The sequence below is a fragment of the Lineus longissimus genome, chromosome 8 (assembly GCF_910592395.1).
Source record: "Lineus longissimus chromosome 8, tnLinLong1.2, whole genome shotgun sequence".
Lineage (NCBI taxonomy): Eukaryota > Metazoa > Nemertea > Pilidiophora > Heteronemertea > Lineidae > Lineus > Lineus longissimus.
In genome coordinates this window covers 3,615,312-3,630,833 of record NC_088315.1, presented here as the reverse complement: position 1 = coordinate 3,630,833, position 15,522 = coordinate 3,615,312, and the positions used below count along the sequence as shown (strand labels likewise).

Below are 15,522 nucleotides of genomic sequence, written 5' to 3'. Positions count from 1 at the left end.
TGTTCACCAGAAATATGCTTGGAGCTAGTGGTATCACTTGCATTAAGAATATCACTTTCTCCATAATCAAGTTAACTATTTTAGGAGTATATTTGGAACCCTATTGTTATGCGAGAGATGGAGGTATCATGCTAGACAAGTCTCTCTTGAGAATGCCACGTTTTTGCTCTTTGCCATTGATGTCGTGGTCGTGATGAAACCACATGCGCGTCTTCGTGTGTTGAGATTGTCTCTATGGCTATCAGTGTTTCAAAATTATCGGTGTTAACCAACAACTGCTATTCACTCACGAATTGACAAAGGAGAGATGAGTTACCCTTTGAAATCAAGCAAATACGACCGTTTCAGCCGCTCTTCACCACTCGATATCGTCCTCCTCGCTACATTATTTCATTCCATGATATCTCCAGTTTGTAAAGGGAAATCTATTCGCTTCCTTCTGAGAGCCGAGGGTCTTGGTTACCAAAGGCCTCCTGGGTCACCAATAAGGAGGCATAGAATTAACTGGCCGCCGAAATTCGATTCGAAACCCCGCCCACTCCTGGGGACTTGCAGCACATACTGTTTAATACTGTCGTCCAGTTCACCGTGCAGAGCATCTTAAATCACTAGATAATGTTGACCAAGTCGTCTGACCAAGTGCATGACGGTTCTCCTGAAGTTTTCTTTGAGCAGCGGGCGGAGTGTCTTTGAGAAAGACATCAAGACCAGGGGTAGCATGCTCTTAGCAGGAACTTAAGAAAAGGAGGAAAGATGTCGGTAGCCTGTTGTATTCTCAGTGTGGTGAATGTGTACATAATGTTAGTGTATATACCTGGCTGCATTATGTTCAGGTCGATTTTTCGACGGTGTGCGTCATTCCAAGAGTATCCGTCTTCAGGAGGAGGAATACCGACCGACTCACAACGCCGATAAATCGGCATGTTTATGTAGGGATTACGACGTAATAGGGCCGGTTGAGGCGCGTTTGGTAAATATCGGCATATTATATGGATAAAATAGGCCAATTTGTACAGGCGCCCCTCAACTGGCTAAAGGATACATGTATACATGTACATGTACCTTTCAACCCAATGGATATTTCTTAAAGAGATACCAACTATGTTGCTATGATAAGTATCCGATCTGAAATAGCTATTGTTTTCTTTTGGTTCGGTTTTTTATGGAATATATGAAACAATTGCTTTATAAGGTCAACTTTACAAAATGATGTGCAGAAAATAGCACTATTTTGTTGTTTCGTAGAACAATTGTGAGATTTTGGTGAGAGAAATGTCGTCGCCGCTTGTCCAGGTCACTTGTCCAGGTCAAACCTGACCAAAGGTCACCGTGTCCGATTTGGGGAACCCAAGCCATTGCACCGAGTCACCGCGGAATCTAGTTCTTGCTACAGTACCCTGGATTGTCACTTGGCCCAACAACAATAGAAAAATTTCATGACAATTTCTCTGGCATCCCGTCGGAATTTCTTTCCACCGCCGAGAAAGTAAACGTAAAAATTAATAGCAAAATTAATGTGCCATATTTCATTGCAAACCCAGAATTGTAGCCAGTACATCGCCCGCCAGTAGGGGTCATTCAAATCGTAAACAAACACGGCCTGGTTGATTCGTTTTGGGCATGAGCAGACGAAGTATGCAAATGACGTCATGAACAACATTGCAGTAAGATTTGTTTCGTTAATTTTCTTGTCTTTACCCGATTTTATTTTTCTCCGCTTCCTCGCTGCCCGACTGACGCCGATTATTATAGTGATGTTACAGACGACGAGAACAGAAAATGGTAGGACGGTTCCCATGGCGACGAGATAGGCGTTGTATACAGCTTCGTACCACCTGGCGGCGGGAAAGTTAACAATCAAGGCGCCGTTTGGGGGATCGGGCACGGTGAGGACAATGAATGCCTGCGCTTGAAGGAATAACTCGATCGCAGCGGTGGCCAATGTCACCTTGACCGCTCTCGAGGCAGTGCAAATAGTGGCTGCTTTCATTGGATACATGATGGCGATAGCTCGATCGATGCTCATTTCGGCCAAGAACAAACCGGAAATTATGGCAAATCCGTCTCCTCCGTACCACATTATGCTAAATAAAACAAAATTAAAGCAATTTTATTTATCAATTACACGTTTTTCTTCCGAAATATCGTTCCATTATTAAAACTCTGAATTTCCTGTTGCTATTCTTATCCTGTTTTCAAAAAAGGAAATTGCCTGAAGCATTGATTTCTATTTTCAAGTATGTCTTTGCACTAGTGGCCTATTGCTAACATATAATATTTCCACGGATTATTTTGTTTAGCCAATAATTAAACACTTTCATTGCTTATAAATTAGGACTCCATCAAGTACAGCAGAAAACTGCCTTCTCTGCCTGAATCCGGCCGGCCGCTCGCGTCCTGTGAAAATCCAAGGCAAAACCACCACATCATCAACAGCTCAGTAAGAAAAGATGCAGATTAAGATGTAGATTCTGAAATTACGGTGGTGATGACGATGGTGATGAGGATAATACTCACGTCAGAAACGTCCAGTTTCCATCCAGGCCTTGGCCATGCAGTCGCAGCGTCTTGTAGAGAATCATCATGATGAGAAGGCCAGTGTCCACAATAGCCAAACCAGCCATGTAAATACATGTACTAATGTGGCGGTTGTCCTGTTTTAGCGTAATCAGTAAGGACATGATATTTCCGGGAACACCGAGGCCGATGACTACGACGGTGAACCACCTATAAAGAAGAGAAGTCACAAGTTCCAAGAGTTCGACGTACGATGACCGTGCCAGGCCGGTGACATTGTCGGCCGACACTGCATCGAATGGCTGCCCGGTGAAGTCATGCATTCAGAAAGTGTCGAAACAGACTTACAAATTGATAGATCGCTCTTTGGAGCCCCTAAGACTTACAACTTACGCCGGAACACACTCGTAAATCGTGAATCAAGCCGCTCATGCACACAATACGATTCTTTTAATGTTTCCTGCAGCAGAAAATGGGGCGACTTCCGGTCATTTGGTCAAAGGAATAGTGATATAAGCTTCCAGCTGCTTTCGGTCCGCTCGATTCTTCATCATCGACAGAGGCAAAAAATCTGGCGAAACAGTATATATGTTACTCGGGGAGACTTCCTACCAATCGGAAACAGATGATTGAACAGTTCAACGGCAAATGATCTGCACCCAGTTAAAATGTTTTTTCAAAATGTTTTGGCACAGTCACTGCAACTTTCAGGGCCTGCTACAGCTGAAGGCAAAGCTCAAATACACGTAGCAGTACCGCGTTAAATTCCCGATCACAACTTATTTTCCATGAATCCCCTCCTTCAAAATCCTGGCGCAACTTCCCACAGATAGTAATTCACCTCTAACTTCGTGCAAATAAATTATTCGCCCATTATTTCACATTTCATTAAAAAAATACGAAACAGTAAACCGGCACATACATGAAAGTAAGAAGAGCGCGCATCCCGCATCTGACATATGATACTGTCATTGTCGAAGTGCGAGGTGTTTTTATAAGAATTATACTTGTATCATGTCAGAATGTTTTTGTAATCGGTGTTCAGTTTCATAACCACTCCGTATTCTAAGTTTACTCCAGTAACTCAAAGTATGCTTCCCGTTTCCACACAATAATTTTTTTCTCCCGATCACAAAGGAGTCCCTGTTTCAAAACTCAATGCATCACATTACATAGTTTGAGAAGTTCGTGGCTACGATGTGCTGCGTAATCTGAGAACTGCTTCAAAACAGTAAACGTGCGTATTCTGCATCATGGACTACTTGTGTTTGCAAGGATGTATCGAACATAAGACTGCAAAGCAATATGTTACTGTTCATTCTTGAACAATTAAAGAATGAATTCAAAAATGACAGCATTTAACAATTCAATCCTCACAGACCAATGGGTATCTTGCCTAAATTTAAACGTCTGTAATGACAGTATACAACCTCCAACTCTTGCTGTCAATTTCTTTGACAAAGGCAGGTTCATTGCAACTGAATGCTTTGCCATGTAATTATCGGCTGTGGGTTGGGGAGGGCATCATGAACGGTTGGTCTAAGTGAATAGGAAACGCAAGCTGGTTGGTTTTGTTTCCCTACATGCTAGGGATCCTATTAAGTGCAGTCTTATCTGCCGGACCAGTGGACAGAACATGATCAGAGCCATCACATTAATTGGAATACGAGAAGATGAATCAGGGATACCATTCTGTCTAGAAAGTTTTGAAAGGAATGTAAATTCCTGAACGAATGTAGTTCATGCTAGGATAGACTCTTTCACAGTCTACCTTTGGCGTGTTCGCTACGAGATTAACATGATGTGTGTCATGTGATGGGCTAGTATTGCTTGGCTCTTCATCTCTGTACCATCACCCACCCTGCACCACCTCACTCCCCTCTTTCCTACCCTCTGCAATGAACCGTGACAAAAAGGGTAGAGGGTTAGCCTTCAACGCCAGTTGTCAAGTAAAATGTGTTCCCACATTGAATACATGCAGTAATTGACAACAGCCCGAATCCCTTTCTGATCTACTTTCCGAATAAAAAGATACACTGCAATAGCAAGAAATTAATTCTTGATAATAGTCTTAGCTGAATTTTAGCCTGACTGAATATAACCTGCGACTTACCACAGAACGTGTTCTTTCAGATAAGAGACTTACCTGAAGCGAGAAGAAGAATGTGAATTTGATTAGGACATAAATTAAAGATTGCTTTCAGTTGAGATGAAATTTCGAAACATAATTCAAATCGTGACAATGGTGACTACATGCAGAAACAACATTCGTCACAATCAGATGCCATTAACGCCGCAAGCCTGTAGATTAAAGCGACCAAAATAACACCAACGTCAAAACAGCCTTTCATCATGTTCGTTGGTGAATTGAAAACAAAGTTGTAAATCATGACAAAATAGTCATGGGCTTGGTGAATTTCAGTAGAAAATAATCAATATTTTCATAAGCTATGAGAAGAAGACGCCCTATAATAACGATGAGTGTTGACTCGAGGTCTAGCGATATCTTAGGTGGCATGTCGTAATTATTTGAGGCGAAAAAACGATCTCTCGTCTGCAGACATAAACGGTAATCGGTGGGTATGATATTCATCACCACTTGCTGCGATTACAGATTATGGTCGCAGGCATGATGACCACCTCAAACGAATGGCTGTCATTGGTTCATGTAAACGGCACACGAATAAAAGGTTTAAAACAATGACCTTTTTTTGAATGTTCGCTAATTGCAAAAGGCGCAAAAATGTACATGCGAAGACTGGACTCTTAGCTACTCTATAAGGATCTGCTCTTGTTGCATAATCTTTGGAGACCACGGAGAGGTCCTAGTTGATCGGATTTAGTGTAGGGTGTTAGCAGTACCGCTACCGCAAGCATCAACGCGACTGTAATGGTCAGTGATCTTGATCAATCACCGTTCTCTTGCTTACAGATGATGGTAGACCAATGCCCCCTGATGCGCTGGAGGTGCCTCCGCTGCACCACCAAGCAAGCAATGTCACTTCCATCGACAGAGAAATAATACCATCCCAATCAAACGGCGAAGTTTCCGGGTGACTTCAGGGTGACTCCTCTCATTGTCTGGACTGGCCTCGGAGGGCGGCTGGCGAACGAACGACATAGTTGGACACAAATGCTGCAAAAACCTTCAGTGTCCTACAGCGACCCCCTTCCTTGGTGGGCCCGCGGTTAGACCCAGGCGAATCCTCATCGGCAGGCACTGTGAGGGGGCGCTTACTACGTAAACAAGCTCTGAAACATCAGGAAAACTTTCCCTAGCTTGAGGGGCAACAAAATATGCACGCTATAATGAGCTTACTGTCAGAGTGCCCATTAGTATTAGCACTGATAGCTATTAAAAGCTGTTGACTTAATGCATTGGTTTGTAGTTACATGTTACAAGGAGGAAACATTGACATAGTCGTGTGAGTGCTGGCTAGTTCACCAACTGCAAATGACAGGTATGTCATGTTGAAGAACTGCTTCTTGACCCCAGAACGAAAGCTACATAACACATTTTTAGAAGTTCGTAGGGTTCGTTCTAAAAGCATGATATATACATGTATGACAGTCGTTACGCTTTTAGTGCTGCTTTCTACTGGGGGAAGCAATTCACATTTTCGGACGACTCCAAGGTTTTTCTTATTCATGTCAGAAGGGAGCATGCCATGAGAGAGATACTCCCCGACCTCTCCCTAAAATGACTGATGTTATGGCATGAAAAGTTTTGAGATGATCCATACGAGTTATATGACTGAAAGTGAGATCATCAAGTGATTCTAGTTCCGTTCACAAGCGAGGAGAGTGCTCAGTCTTGCAACCCGACTTTATCTTGATAAGTGCATGTACAATGAGGTTGCGTTTGGGGCTGCAGTTATATTCGCACGACCACCTTAGATACTGCCTCAGTGTTTATTCTTCTAACCATGCCCCAAATGCATGCACATATACCATGTTATCTTAAAGATTCCACATTGCTTCGTTCTTTCTCATCACTGGTATGTCTACATCATCTAAGCAGTTAACTGAATGTTTCAAAACAGACAGCCTGCCTTCCTAACATTCTAAACAAATACTCCCAACCGCATTTACATTTTTTTTTATCGCCTCGACTATTGGAATAGTTGTTGATTCCAGTTACCCAGTTTGCCGTCTATATGTATATCTTGTTTACCTCCCCATATTACTAACTCTTGAAATATTGACTTTCCAGCGTTACAGTTGTTTGCCTTCTAGCACTATGTCTTTACTAACACTTTTTAAATGTGGCTGAACGTCAAAGACTCTTTTAAATTTTCATTTGTCGATAACATACATGTATCTTCGTTGACCTTCCTCGTTTCTAAATTTTTACATGGATGGCATGCTGTGATCCGCTTTGTTGCTGATTTTATTGTCTCATTCATGCATTGAAGGATTGATATAGGCATGAGCTGGGAAATCAGTGGAGGTAGGGGACCCGGTTGTCTATGATTCGGCAATAATCTTATTCCTCATAGGGTGTGAATACTTTCGATTTACACTGACATAAGAGTGCAGCGAAGTATGTACACATGTACATTTTTTGATATCATGACTTAGCTATGTGTTCGTTTAAAGTCTTCCTGATATGGCAATATTGAATATTGCACACACGGTACCTTGCATTTTCGTGCACAATTCAAGGGTAGCCTGATTCTCAACAAGCCAATTCTATCGAGATCATGCGGTGACCAATGTTTTAGGGATGGTCGCCTCGTGGTCTTCTTATCGCCTATTTCACAATCGAAAAATCTGATGACGCACACATCAATATTAAAGAATATAGATAGTCCCATCCAATACAATAAAAAGTTAATCATGAGATTGCTGACAATGCATTGTACTCCGCATTGTACTTCAAATAGGCCTACGCATTCTAGAATATGCCACTTCAACTATCGCACTCGTATGAAGAACGTGTCCTACTTGTCATTGTGGTGTGGAGTAATTAAAAAGAGCGTATAATAGTGCAATTGTATACAACTGGGAAGGACGTTTGATGCGATAATATCATATCACTGCCGATGTTATTCGTGTCATGCTGTCTGGAAATGCGTGAATAACAAAACACTTGTTTCAGGCAGACAGGACAGAGCGTCGAGAAGACTACAGGAGACAAACAACGCAAGAAGGCCAAACGAACTACCAAACGCGAAGCTGAATCATGGCGGAGTCCGATCTCCGAGAAGTATTGATGCACTTTCTGTCGAATGCCATGATTAGACCATTGCCGCCTCCGTCCGATCCCGTCATTGTCCCGTTACATGACGCGGTACGCTCAGGGAAAACTGAAGCTGTTGTTGCATTAGTCGAGAAGGGAGATTCCATCAACGCGACCAACGAAAAGGGCTGGACGGCCTTGCACATCGCGGAATTCTGCGAAGACACCGAGATGGCCAGGTGCCTCGTTCGGTTGGGGGCGGATATGACACTGAAGGACACTGAGGGACAGGATCCATTCTTTCATGCTGTGACTGGGAGACATTACGAAATGGTTAAATGTTTGGCTCGACTCGGGGCGGATTTGAACACCCATGACATAACAGCTACTCCTATGCATCGAGCGGCAAACATGAACATGTTAGACATGGCGATACTACTGGCCGAGTTAGGAGCTGATCTTAACTCTCGGGAGTGTGGCTTTCTTAAGTTGTCACCCCTCCGTTATGCCATCGCTGCAGACAGGATCGAAATGGTTGAACTCTTGACTAACCTTGGGGCCGACTTAAACCAAACTGATTTGCTAGGTGTGACCGCCGTCACTGCGGCTGCCAGCGATGGCAAATGGGATATGGTGGAATGCCTCTCTCGCCATGGCGCAGACCTCGAAGTAAACAACGGGATAACTGCCCTTGGCTGTGCTGTGAATCGAGGTCTGCCTGAAGTGGTCAACATGCTCATCAAGTATGGTGTAAAGTTAGAAAGGACTGATCATGGTTTCCCCCTGTTATTTCGAGCTATAAGCAATCACGACGAATCAACATTGGCTGTGCTTCTGGATGGAGGAGCGAAGCCTGACTTTGAGAGATCACGAGGTATGACGCCATTGTTCTTTAGCGCAACCCTTGGTAACGGATCAGCAGCCATCCTTCTCCTGAATGCTAGAGCAGACGTTAATTTCACCAATGACCTGGGCCGAACCCCACTCCACGGGAGCTGCTTGTACGGTCAAATGGACCTCACCCGGCTGCTACTTCTGGCAGGCGCTGATGTCAACAAGGCAGACTCATTTGGAAAGTCACCGCTTGACTACCTACCATTCCAGGACCTCGTAGATTACAGCTTGGAAAACAGATGGAGGACCTGTGAGAAACTTGTCCAATCCGTGCCAATCGATGCCACACCTGATGTGATATGTCCTCCGCTGGAGAAACTCCATACCATCCCAGGGCTGGGCAATGTCCTCGCCATTCCTGGAGGTTTGGCAGTTCGCGTATTCGCCGACGTCAAAGGGGTCATCGAGAAGCTTCCCACATTAGCCGGTAATCTATTCATCGGGGCAAAGCCTCAGCAGGTTGGAAGCTCGGGAGAGGAAACCAGAACAGGGCTGCCGAATGAAATGGACTTCGTCTTTCAAGTCGACCTTGGCTTGGACAACAGAGCTGTTCAAGAGGTTGGAAACGGATACGCGTTCTTCACCTATCCAGCAGATGCAGAACGGGCCTATGCCTTTGTCACAGGAAGCAAGAGCTTCCACGATATATTTGGTGATGCTTTCATGAAATTTAACACTATCTCCGAAGGTAGTAGGATTACGTTCATGGAAGGGACGCATGAAACTGTCAGGGATTTGGACAGGAAAGCATGTACCCCCATGATGCTATGTTGGGAAGATGAAGGTGGGAAGGATAAAGTTGGCGTTTCTGTAGACGCTGTACCTTGTATCCATATCAATGATTGGCCGGAAAAGGGAGCGCGTGGGACCTGGTTGATGGACCACGCAACGCTGAAGGAACGCGGCTACAATCTGATTCCAAAGTCCCCGAATATCAAGAGTGAGATGGCGCGTGGTTTCAGCCCCGAGGATCTTCAACGGATGTGGAGGATTTCGTTTTCGCACTTGGAAACGGAGCACATGTATAATGTTATCCCTAGGGTCAAAGCTGTGTACGTCACGGCGAAATGTCTACGTAACCCAGACGTCTGCCAGATTCTGGTACGAGACGAGGGAACCAAGTTGAAGACGGCTGAAAGCTACGTGGTGAGTTATCTCCTGAAGATGATGTTTTTCCAGCGGGTAGAGGAGTTCCAGAGTACGGACCAGAGCCTTGGTGAGATGGTCTGCCAGTTATTTGATGATGTCCTGGATGGCCTTACTAGGAACTTCATACCACTGTTCTTCATTCCTAGCATCAATGTCCTCGATGGACTCAAACTGGACATCAACAAGTGTGCCGCAGTTGCCCGGATCATGACCAGATTCGTCAAGGCATTGTACTGCCGAGATCGTGATGCTAGAGATGTCACCGGTGACGTAGCGTGCACTGTCTATCAAAGTGATAAATCTCTCTACAAGATTTATGACATTAGTGATATCCGAGTTTCTCGAGAAATTCGACAGCTGGATGTAGACACAACGGGAGCAGACGTTGCGGAAGGTGGTGCGATCAAAAATGTGGACCCATCGGGAGATAAAGAAAAAATGAACTCAAATCGGCGGTTTGCGACGATGGCTGGGATGATGCATGAGGTCCGTGAACCAGGGCTGTCAGTGTCGGAGATATGTTACGGTATGGAGAGTAATGTGGCAATGTTGACGGAAATGATGAAGTCTAGCAGAGTTAGTAGTGATCACAAATAAGGAAGGTTTCTACACAGTGGCCCTTCATCTGCGTGTGCCGAATATATATATGATGTACGAAAACCGTCGCCCTCCTTCGTCGTTGCTGACGGCTGCTAAAACCCGTCTAATTGGCCGTTAGTAATAATACTTCTTTGTCTGCAGCTTTTATAAATTCATATTATAACATTATTCTATGAGGAAAAAATTCGTCCAAAAGATCCCAGAGGAACTCAGATTTTATCAAGCAGAGGATATTACCATCGTTATACTTCTATTAACTTTGTATATATGATTTCCTTTGATTGCCTTCGCGCACTCTTGTACTCTGATCTCACTTTTATTAGGTATGTTGCAAATATGCATTTCTTGCCTCAATCATTGGATTTCTAGATGAAAACATGATAAGATGAGTACCAGGCTTGGCGTTCGTGACGAATGAACCAATCTGACCGTAGGCTATAGTGGATGAGACCACCTCAATACAATATATCCTAGTGGAAGACTAGTTGATTCCTTGAAACTGAACTTGTATCCAAGAATTTACGATATACAATATGAAAAGGTAATAATAAAACAATCATTCGTTGTTTGCCCTTCAAACACCACGTATCAAAGACTTTGTGCTTAACAAATAAAATATATGTTTGTCCTTATACATGTATGTTATTGGCTTCATCAATTTTTCCCTTGTTCTGTATTTCTAATATGTATCAGAGATAACTGTAAAGTCTGTGAGACTTTACAGTTATCTCTGATACGTTTTACAGACTATGTCATAGTCTGTAAAACGTATCAGAAATTTAAGACCTTGGGGAGAAATTCATTCTTCAACCCATAAATCGCCATCCCGTCGTGAATTGTGGACGGATTGTCATTTATGGAAACAAAATTGCAATTTATGCCGTATTATAAACAAGGAAATTACCAGTTGTGATTGATCTAATTATGGCACTCAATAATTTGACTTTATGGCGGGTCATAGATTCGCTTTATGGTGGGGCGTAATTCAGGATATTCGAGGTTTTCCGAGGCTAATTTCAGGCCTGGGTCTCCATAATTTGAAGTTATGCCAGGCAACAATTCAGATTCATGCGACATTTGATTTTGAATTTTGTCCACTCCCGCCAGCCGTAGACGACCTCATGCCCCACTGCAAATAGGCCAGATGATAGTCTAGAATCGATCAGAAGTGCCGCTAAATGCGTTCTCAGTCCTTATCAATACGAGCGCAATCGGACATTGTTGATGTGCTTTTCGCCAATATCGGAATCTTAATGATCTAATCTCCAGCATAACGCAATTTAACGTTACAGTAATTAATCGGACTCTTCAAATGATTCAAAATTGAAGATATAATTGATATCATCTACTAGTTCCATGTTCAGTGGAACTTGAGGTAACACTGTCGATTCATGAGTGTGCCACCGATAATTTACTTCGTCGTATGACAACCCTGGTAATGCAATAAGGTAAAGGGAATGGGTCGCGGCACGACTGACTGGGTTACCAATACTGTTCCGTATCGATGATTTACGTGGAGAGAAAATCGTTAAATTTCTATTTCAGCAATATGTATATGTATTCAACCTATCACGGAAAGATCACTCCAAACGCAATTCCTTCAAGAAAACTACGTAGACCTTTTGGATATTTGGGCAAAGTAGAAGACCAGCGTTGCACCTCAGTGTCCTATGCACCACAACTATACACAACACAGTGTTTCAAATACATCTTTTACCAAATGGCAAGCTATATTCCAGAAACGAAAATGATAAAAAAGCTGTTACGGCAATCGATTCCACTGATTGCTTATTGAACGGTGTCAGTGAGGCAAAATTGCCCGAGGGATTCATGGTCGCTGGTAAAGCAGATGTTCTGGAAGCAATCGTCGTCGGAAATCGATTATTTAGTGTGATATGATAACAAACGTTATTTTGGGTATCATGCTCGTTTTTGCCAAATTATAGGTGCATTCATTTGAGCTGATAGCAGAGCAAATGATGATACACTTGAGTGTCCATGTTACTACGCTCATGGGCCGTCAGAGTGCCGCAATGTAAAGCATTGTAAGACGACCGGTGTTTGTAAATAACATCCGCGACTGTCACCTCTGAGGTCGTGGGATCAACTCCCGGCCGCAGCGCGTAGAACGCAACTCTATCTGGCAGCGTAGGCCTAACTCCTTCTTGCACTCCTGTTCCCTCCTCAATAACATTACAGATCGCCCAATATTGCGTAGTAAAGCGCTAAGTCCTACTAGTTGATGCTCGTCATCCCACAGCTCAGTTCTCGCATATTGACGATAACAAGGCAACGGTCCGCACCATATTTAGTGCACTGATTTTTTCGGAATAGGCCATTTTCGGTCGGGTAGCGACAGAGCTTACCGAAAAGATTGCAGATTCTCAAGCCATCAGTCAGATGACGCGGAAATTTGGCCCGCGCATTATTCATCCAATGAAATTAATATCAGTCATTTACATGTTTCGACTCTGTCTCATTGGGTATATAAATACGAAGATCAACAGAACCCTGGCTTCATGGCTGTGTCATTTCCCTTCATAAATCTGCGCTGTATTACCAATAAATGTATTCCCGCGTGCTTTACATTGTTGTTTATTGTCGGCAAGATGGCCGCCCTAACAACAAACCGGAAATAAAGGGAAAGCAAATAGGCCGCTCAAAGGTTGGAAAATTGACTTAAATACATAGTCCCGTTACTTTATCATGATGTTGGTTGTCATAGGGGATGGAATGCCATCATCATTGGACGGTGGGTTCCGAATAGGAACACGACCACAATATGGGTAAAATAATGGATACGATTGTTGAATATTATCGAGCCAGATTAATTTGCAGAAAAACCATCAGACAGCGACTACTCTCACTCTATTTTTATGTGTTTGAGTGCTTCAGCACAGATTTGTTTTCAACAACATGTTGGTTTGAACGTAGTCCTGCTTTTGGGTGCGACCTCGTCTATAAAAGATCAAGTTGGGAAGAACGAAATTTACAACCAACCACCACAGAATCTCTTTCAACAATGGCCATTGTGCTCAGCTAAAAGTTTATTGCTGAAGGAACAGGAATTGGTTGAGTTCGTTGGCACAGCTCACGAAAATGCTTTTTTCTCTCGACGATTGCACTTTCAACTTAATTGAAGCAATTTATCATTTCCATGTCTCAGTTTTTCATCGTCTTTTGCTTCCGAAAATACCCAATTGACATTTGCCTTCGCCAATAATGTCAACAAGACTCGTCCACACGTGGAGCCGTATATAAATGTCTACTATACTTACATACAGAAATTCAATACTGGCTACGAGGGTTAGGCATGGAGACCGGTCATTAATTTGAAACGATATTTAAGTTGACAGGTATAGATTAAAGCTTCAATTTTTCACAATTTTTCACAATTAAGATGAGAATAGCATGCGGATTAGTGGCCACGACCACTTTATTTAGCATGTGTGGCCAGTGATTGATGGTGATTCACGGGAATGACGGCGTACAAGTAAACACTGTGCATGACAGTAAGGTCTATAAATGAATTAATGCAGTCGATTAGGCCACAAGTTCATGATACTGCATCCTCGAAAATCCATATTCAGTCGTATCCTTCTCCCCTCGCACCTCGGTCGTCAGTGACGGGTGTTGGTCTGAAGTTGATACGATGATCCTCGCAACCTCCGCGCGGAGAACCTAAATTAAAGTTATTTTCGATAAAAAGACTGCATGGGACCGGTTGTTTAATGCATATATTTTAAAGTTCCTTTGCCAGGTTGGTCAAGTGCATATGAGTCGGAATCATGTTTTCATTGGTAATACCTCCAACACCATGACTGACAAGTGTCGTGTAAGCCATGTTAGTCCCTGATCACCTTTCGGAGATGAGCAAGATCGTCCAATTAAGATACGGAAAGCTCCTGATTAGTAACGCTGGAAAGGTGCTTTAGATTCTGTTTACAGATTGCCGAGTTTGATTGAGCCAGTTTGATGAAGGCCACCCGTTCGTTCGTTTGCTAAAAACTTGACTCACGGGCCGAGCATGCCAATGGTTGATGCTCTCGCAGGAAAATAACAACTCAATTTGCATATACATACTAAAAAAACCAACACAGACTGGTGATGTGTTAAGAACAGAATACGTTCATCACGAAAACTTGAATCTAGTGTACATGATACACAACGCAGTTCTTTCGCATTTGGATGGGGAAGGAAACACACATGTAAGCCAATCACCTAAGACTAATAAACGTCCCGTGTTTTATCACGGACAATTCCTAAGGGCTTGATTTTAATGAAAACCCCACCTAGTATTGAACAAAGCTATCAAACGGACTTTAAGAGATACTATAAAGTTTCCGAGACATATTGAGTTAATTAGCTTTCATGTCTCATGGGCCCAGACAGTTTCATCGCTACGGGTGGCAGAATTTAAACGTGCAATTATCGTCATCAATGCACCAAGTACTAGTCAGTTTCATGTCATAAACACGTCACAAAAATTGCATTCGCCGAACCTAATTTTCCCTTCCAAATCAACCGAAACAGTTATTGCGGTGTAAATTACTTCGGACTAATTCTATCCGGTGATATATCCTTTTTGAGGTGTGATATTGACAGATTACTGTATTCAGTTCAAGTCAACCTGGGACGTGCCAATAAATTTCTCCGAATACCGGTAGCAGAAAGCCCATTTCGCTTGATTAGAGCATTGATTAGAAGTGTAAGATATTTATCTGCGGTCGAATACAAATAATTTGATGCAAACTTTTTTCATAAACAACCTCAACTGGTGGTCACCTGATGTTGAGAGGGGAAACAATTGAATTCTGAACATCAAGTCAGGAGCAGCTGACCATCTGTAGGGTCCTATAGGCTCGGGAACAAGTTATGAAACCTATCCGAAAAACATTCCCCATTCACCAAAGCAGCGACAATATTTAAGCATACACGGAACGACGTCGATATAAATAGTTCCGCTCATGCGCAAGGAGGGTTGTACATTCCCGTGTACTTTGAAGCGCAATAAAATGTACACATGTTTTGTAATGACGTCGTTGCTGGCAACAGGTAGGCACGACAAGCAAGAGCAGGGTTCTTCTGCTGACGATTTACTCCATTATCTCTGCTCTGCAGCCATTTCAATTTCACAAGCCACTTTAAAATAATGAACGCAGTCTTGTTGGAGTAATAAC

At 43.0% G+C, this 15,522-nt stretch overlaps 3 protein-coding genes across 3 annotated transcripts in view; 1 reads left to right on the top strand and 2 right to left on the bottom strand.

The window, feature by feature from the left end:
* LOC135492740 (neuropeptide S receptor-like) overlaps positions 1 to 15,522 on the bottom strand; it is a 52,647-nt gene that overhangs the window by 25,253 nt on the left and 11,872 nt on the right. The window lies entirely within an intron of this gene.
* LOC135492700 (proteinase-activated receptor 2-like) lies at positions 946 to 3,443 on the bottom strand. Its single transcript, XM_064779292.1, has 2 exons — positions 2,518 to 3,443; positions 946 to 2,084 (listed from the first exon to the last, which is right to left on the bottom strand). Exons 1-2 carry the CDS (start codon positions 2,838 to 2,840, stop codon positions 1,406 to 1,408), a joined length of 1,002 nt encoding a protein of 333 aa, XP_064635362.1. The 5' UTR covers positions 2,841 to 3,443; the 3' UTR covers positions 946 to 1,405.
* Positions 7,448 to 10,965, top strand: LOC135492745 (uncharacterized). The gene has a single exon (XM_064779371.1). The coding sequence runs from the start codon at positions 7,703 to 7,705 to the stop codon at positions 10,337 to 10,339; it is 2,637 nt and encodes an 878-aa protein (XP_064635441.1). The 5' UTR covers positions 7,448 to 7,702; the 3' UTR covers positions 10,340 to 10,965.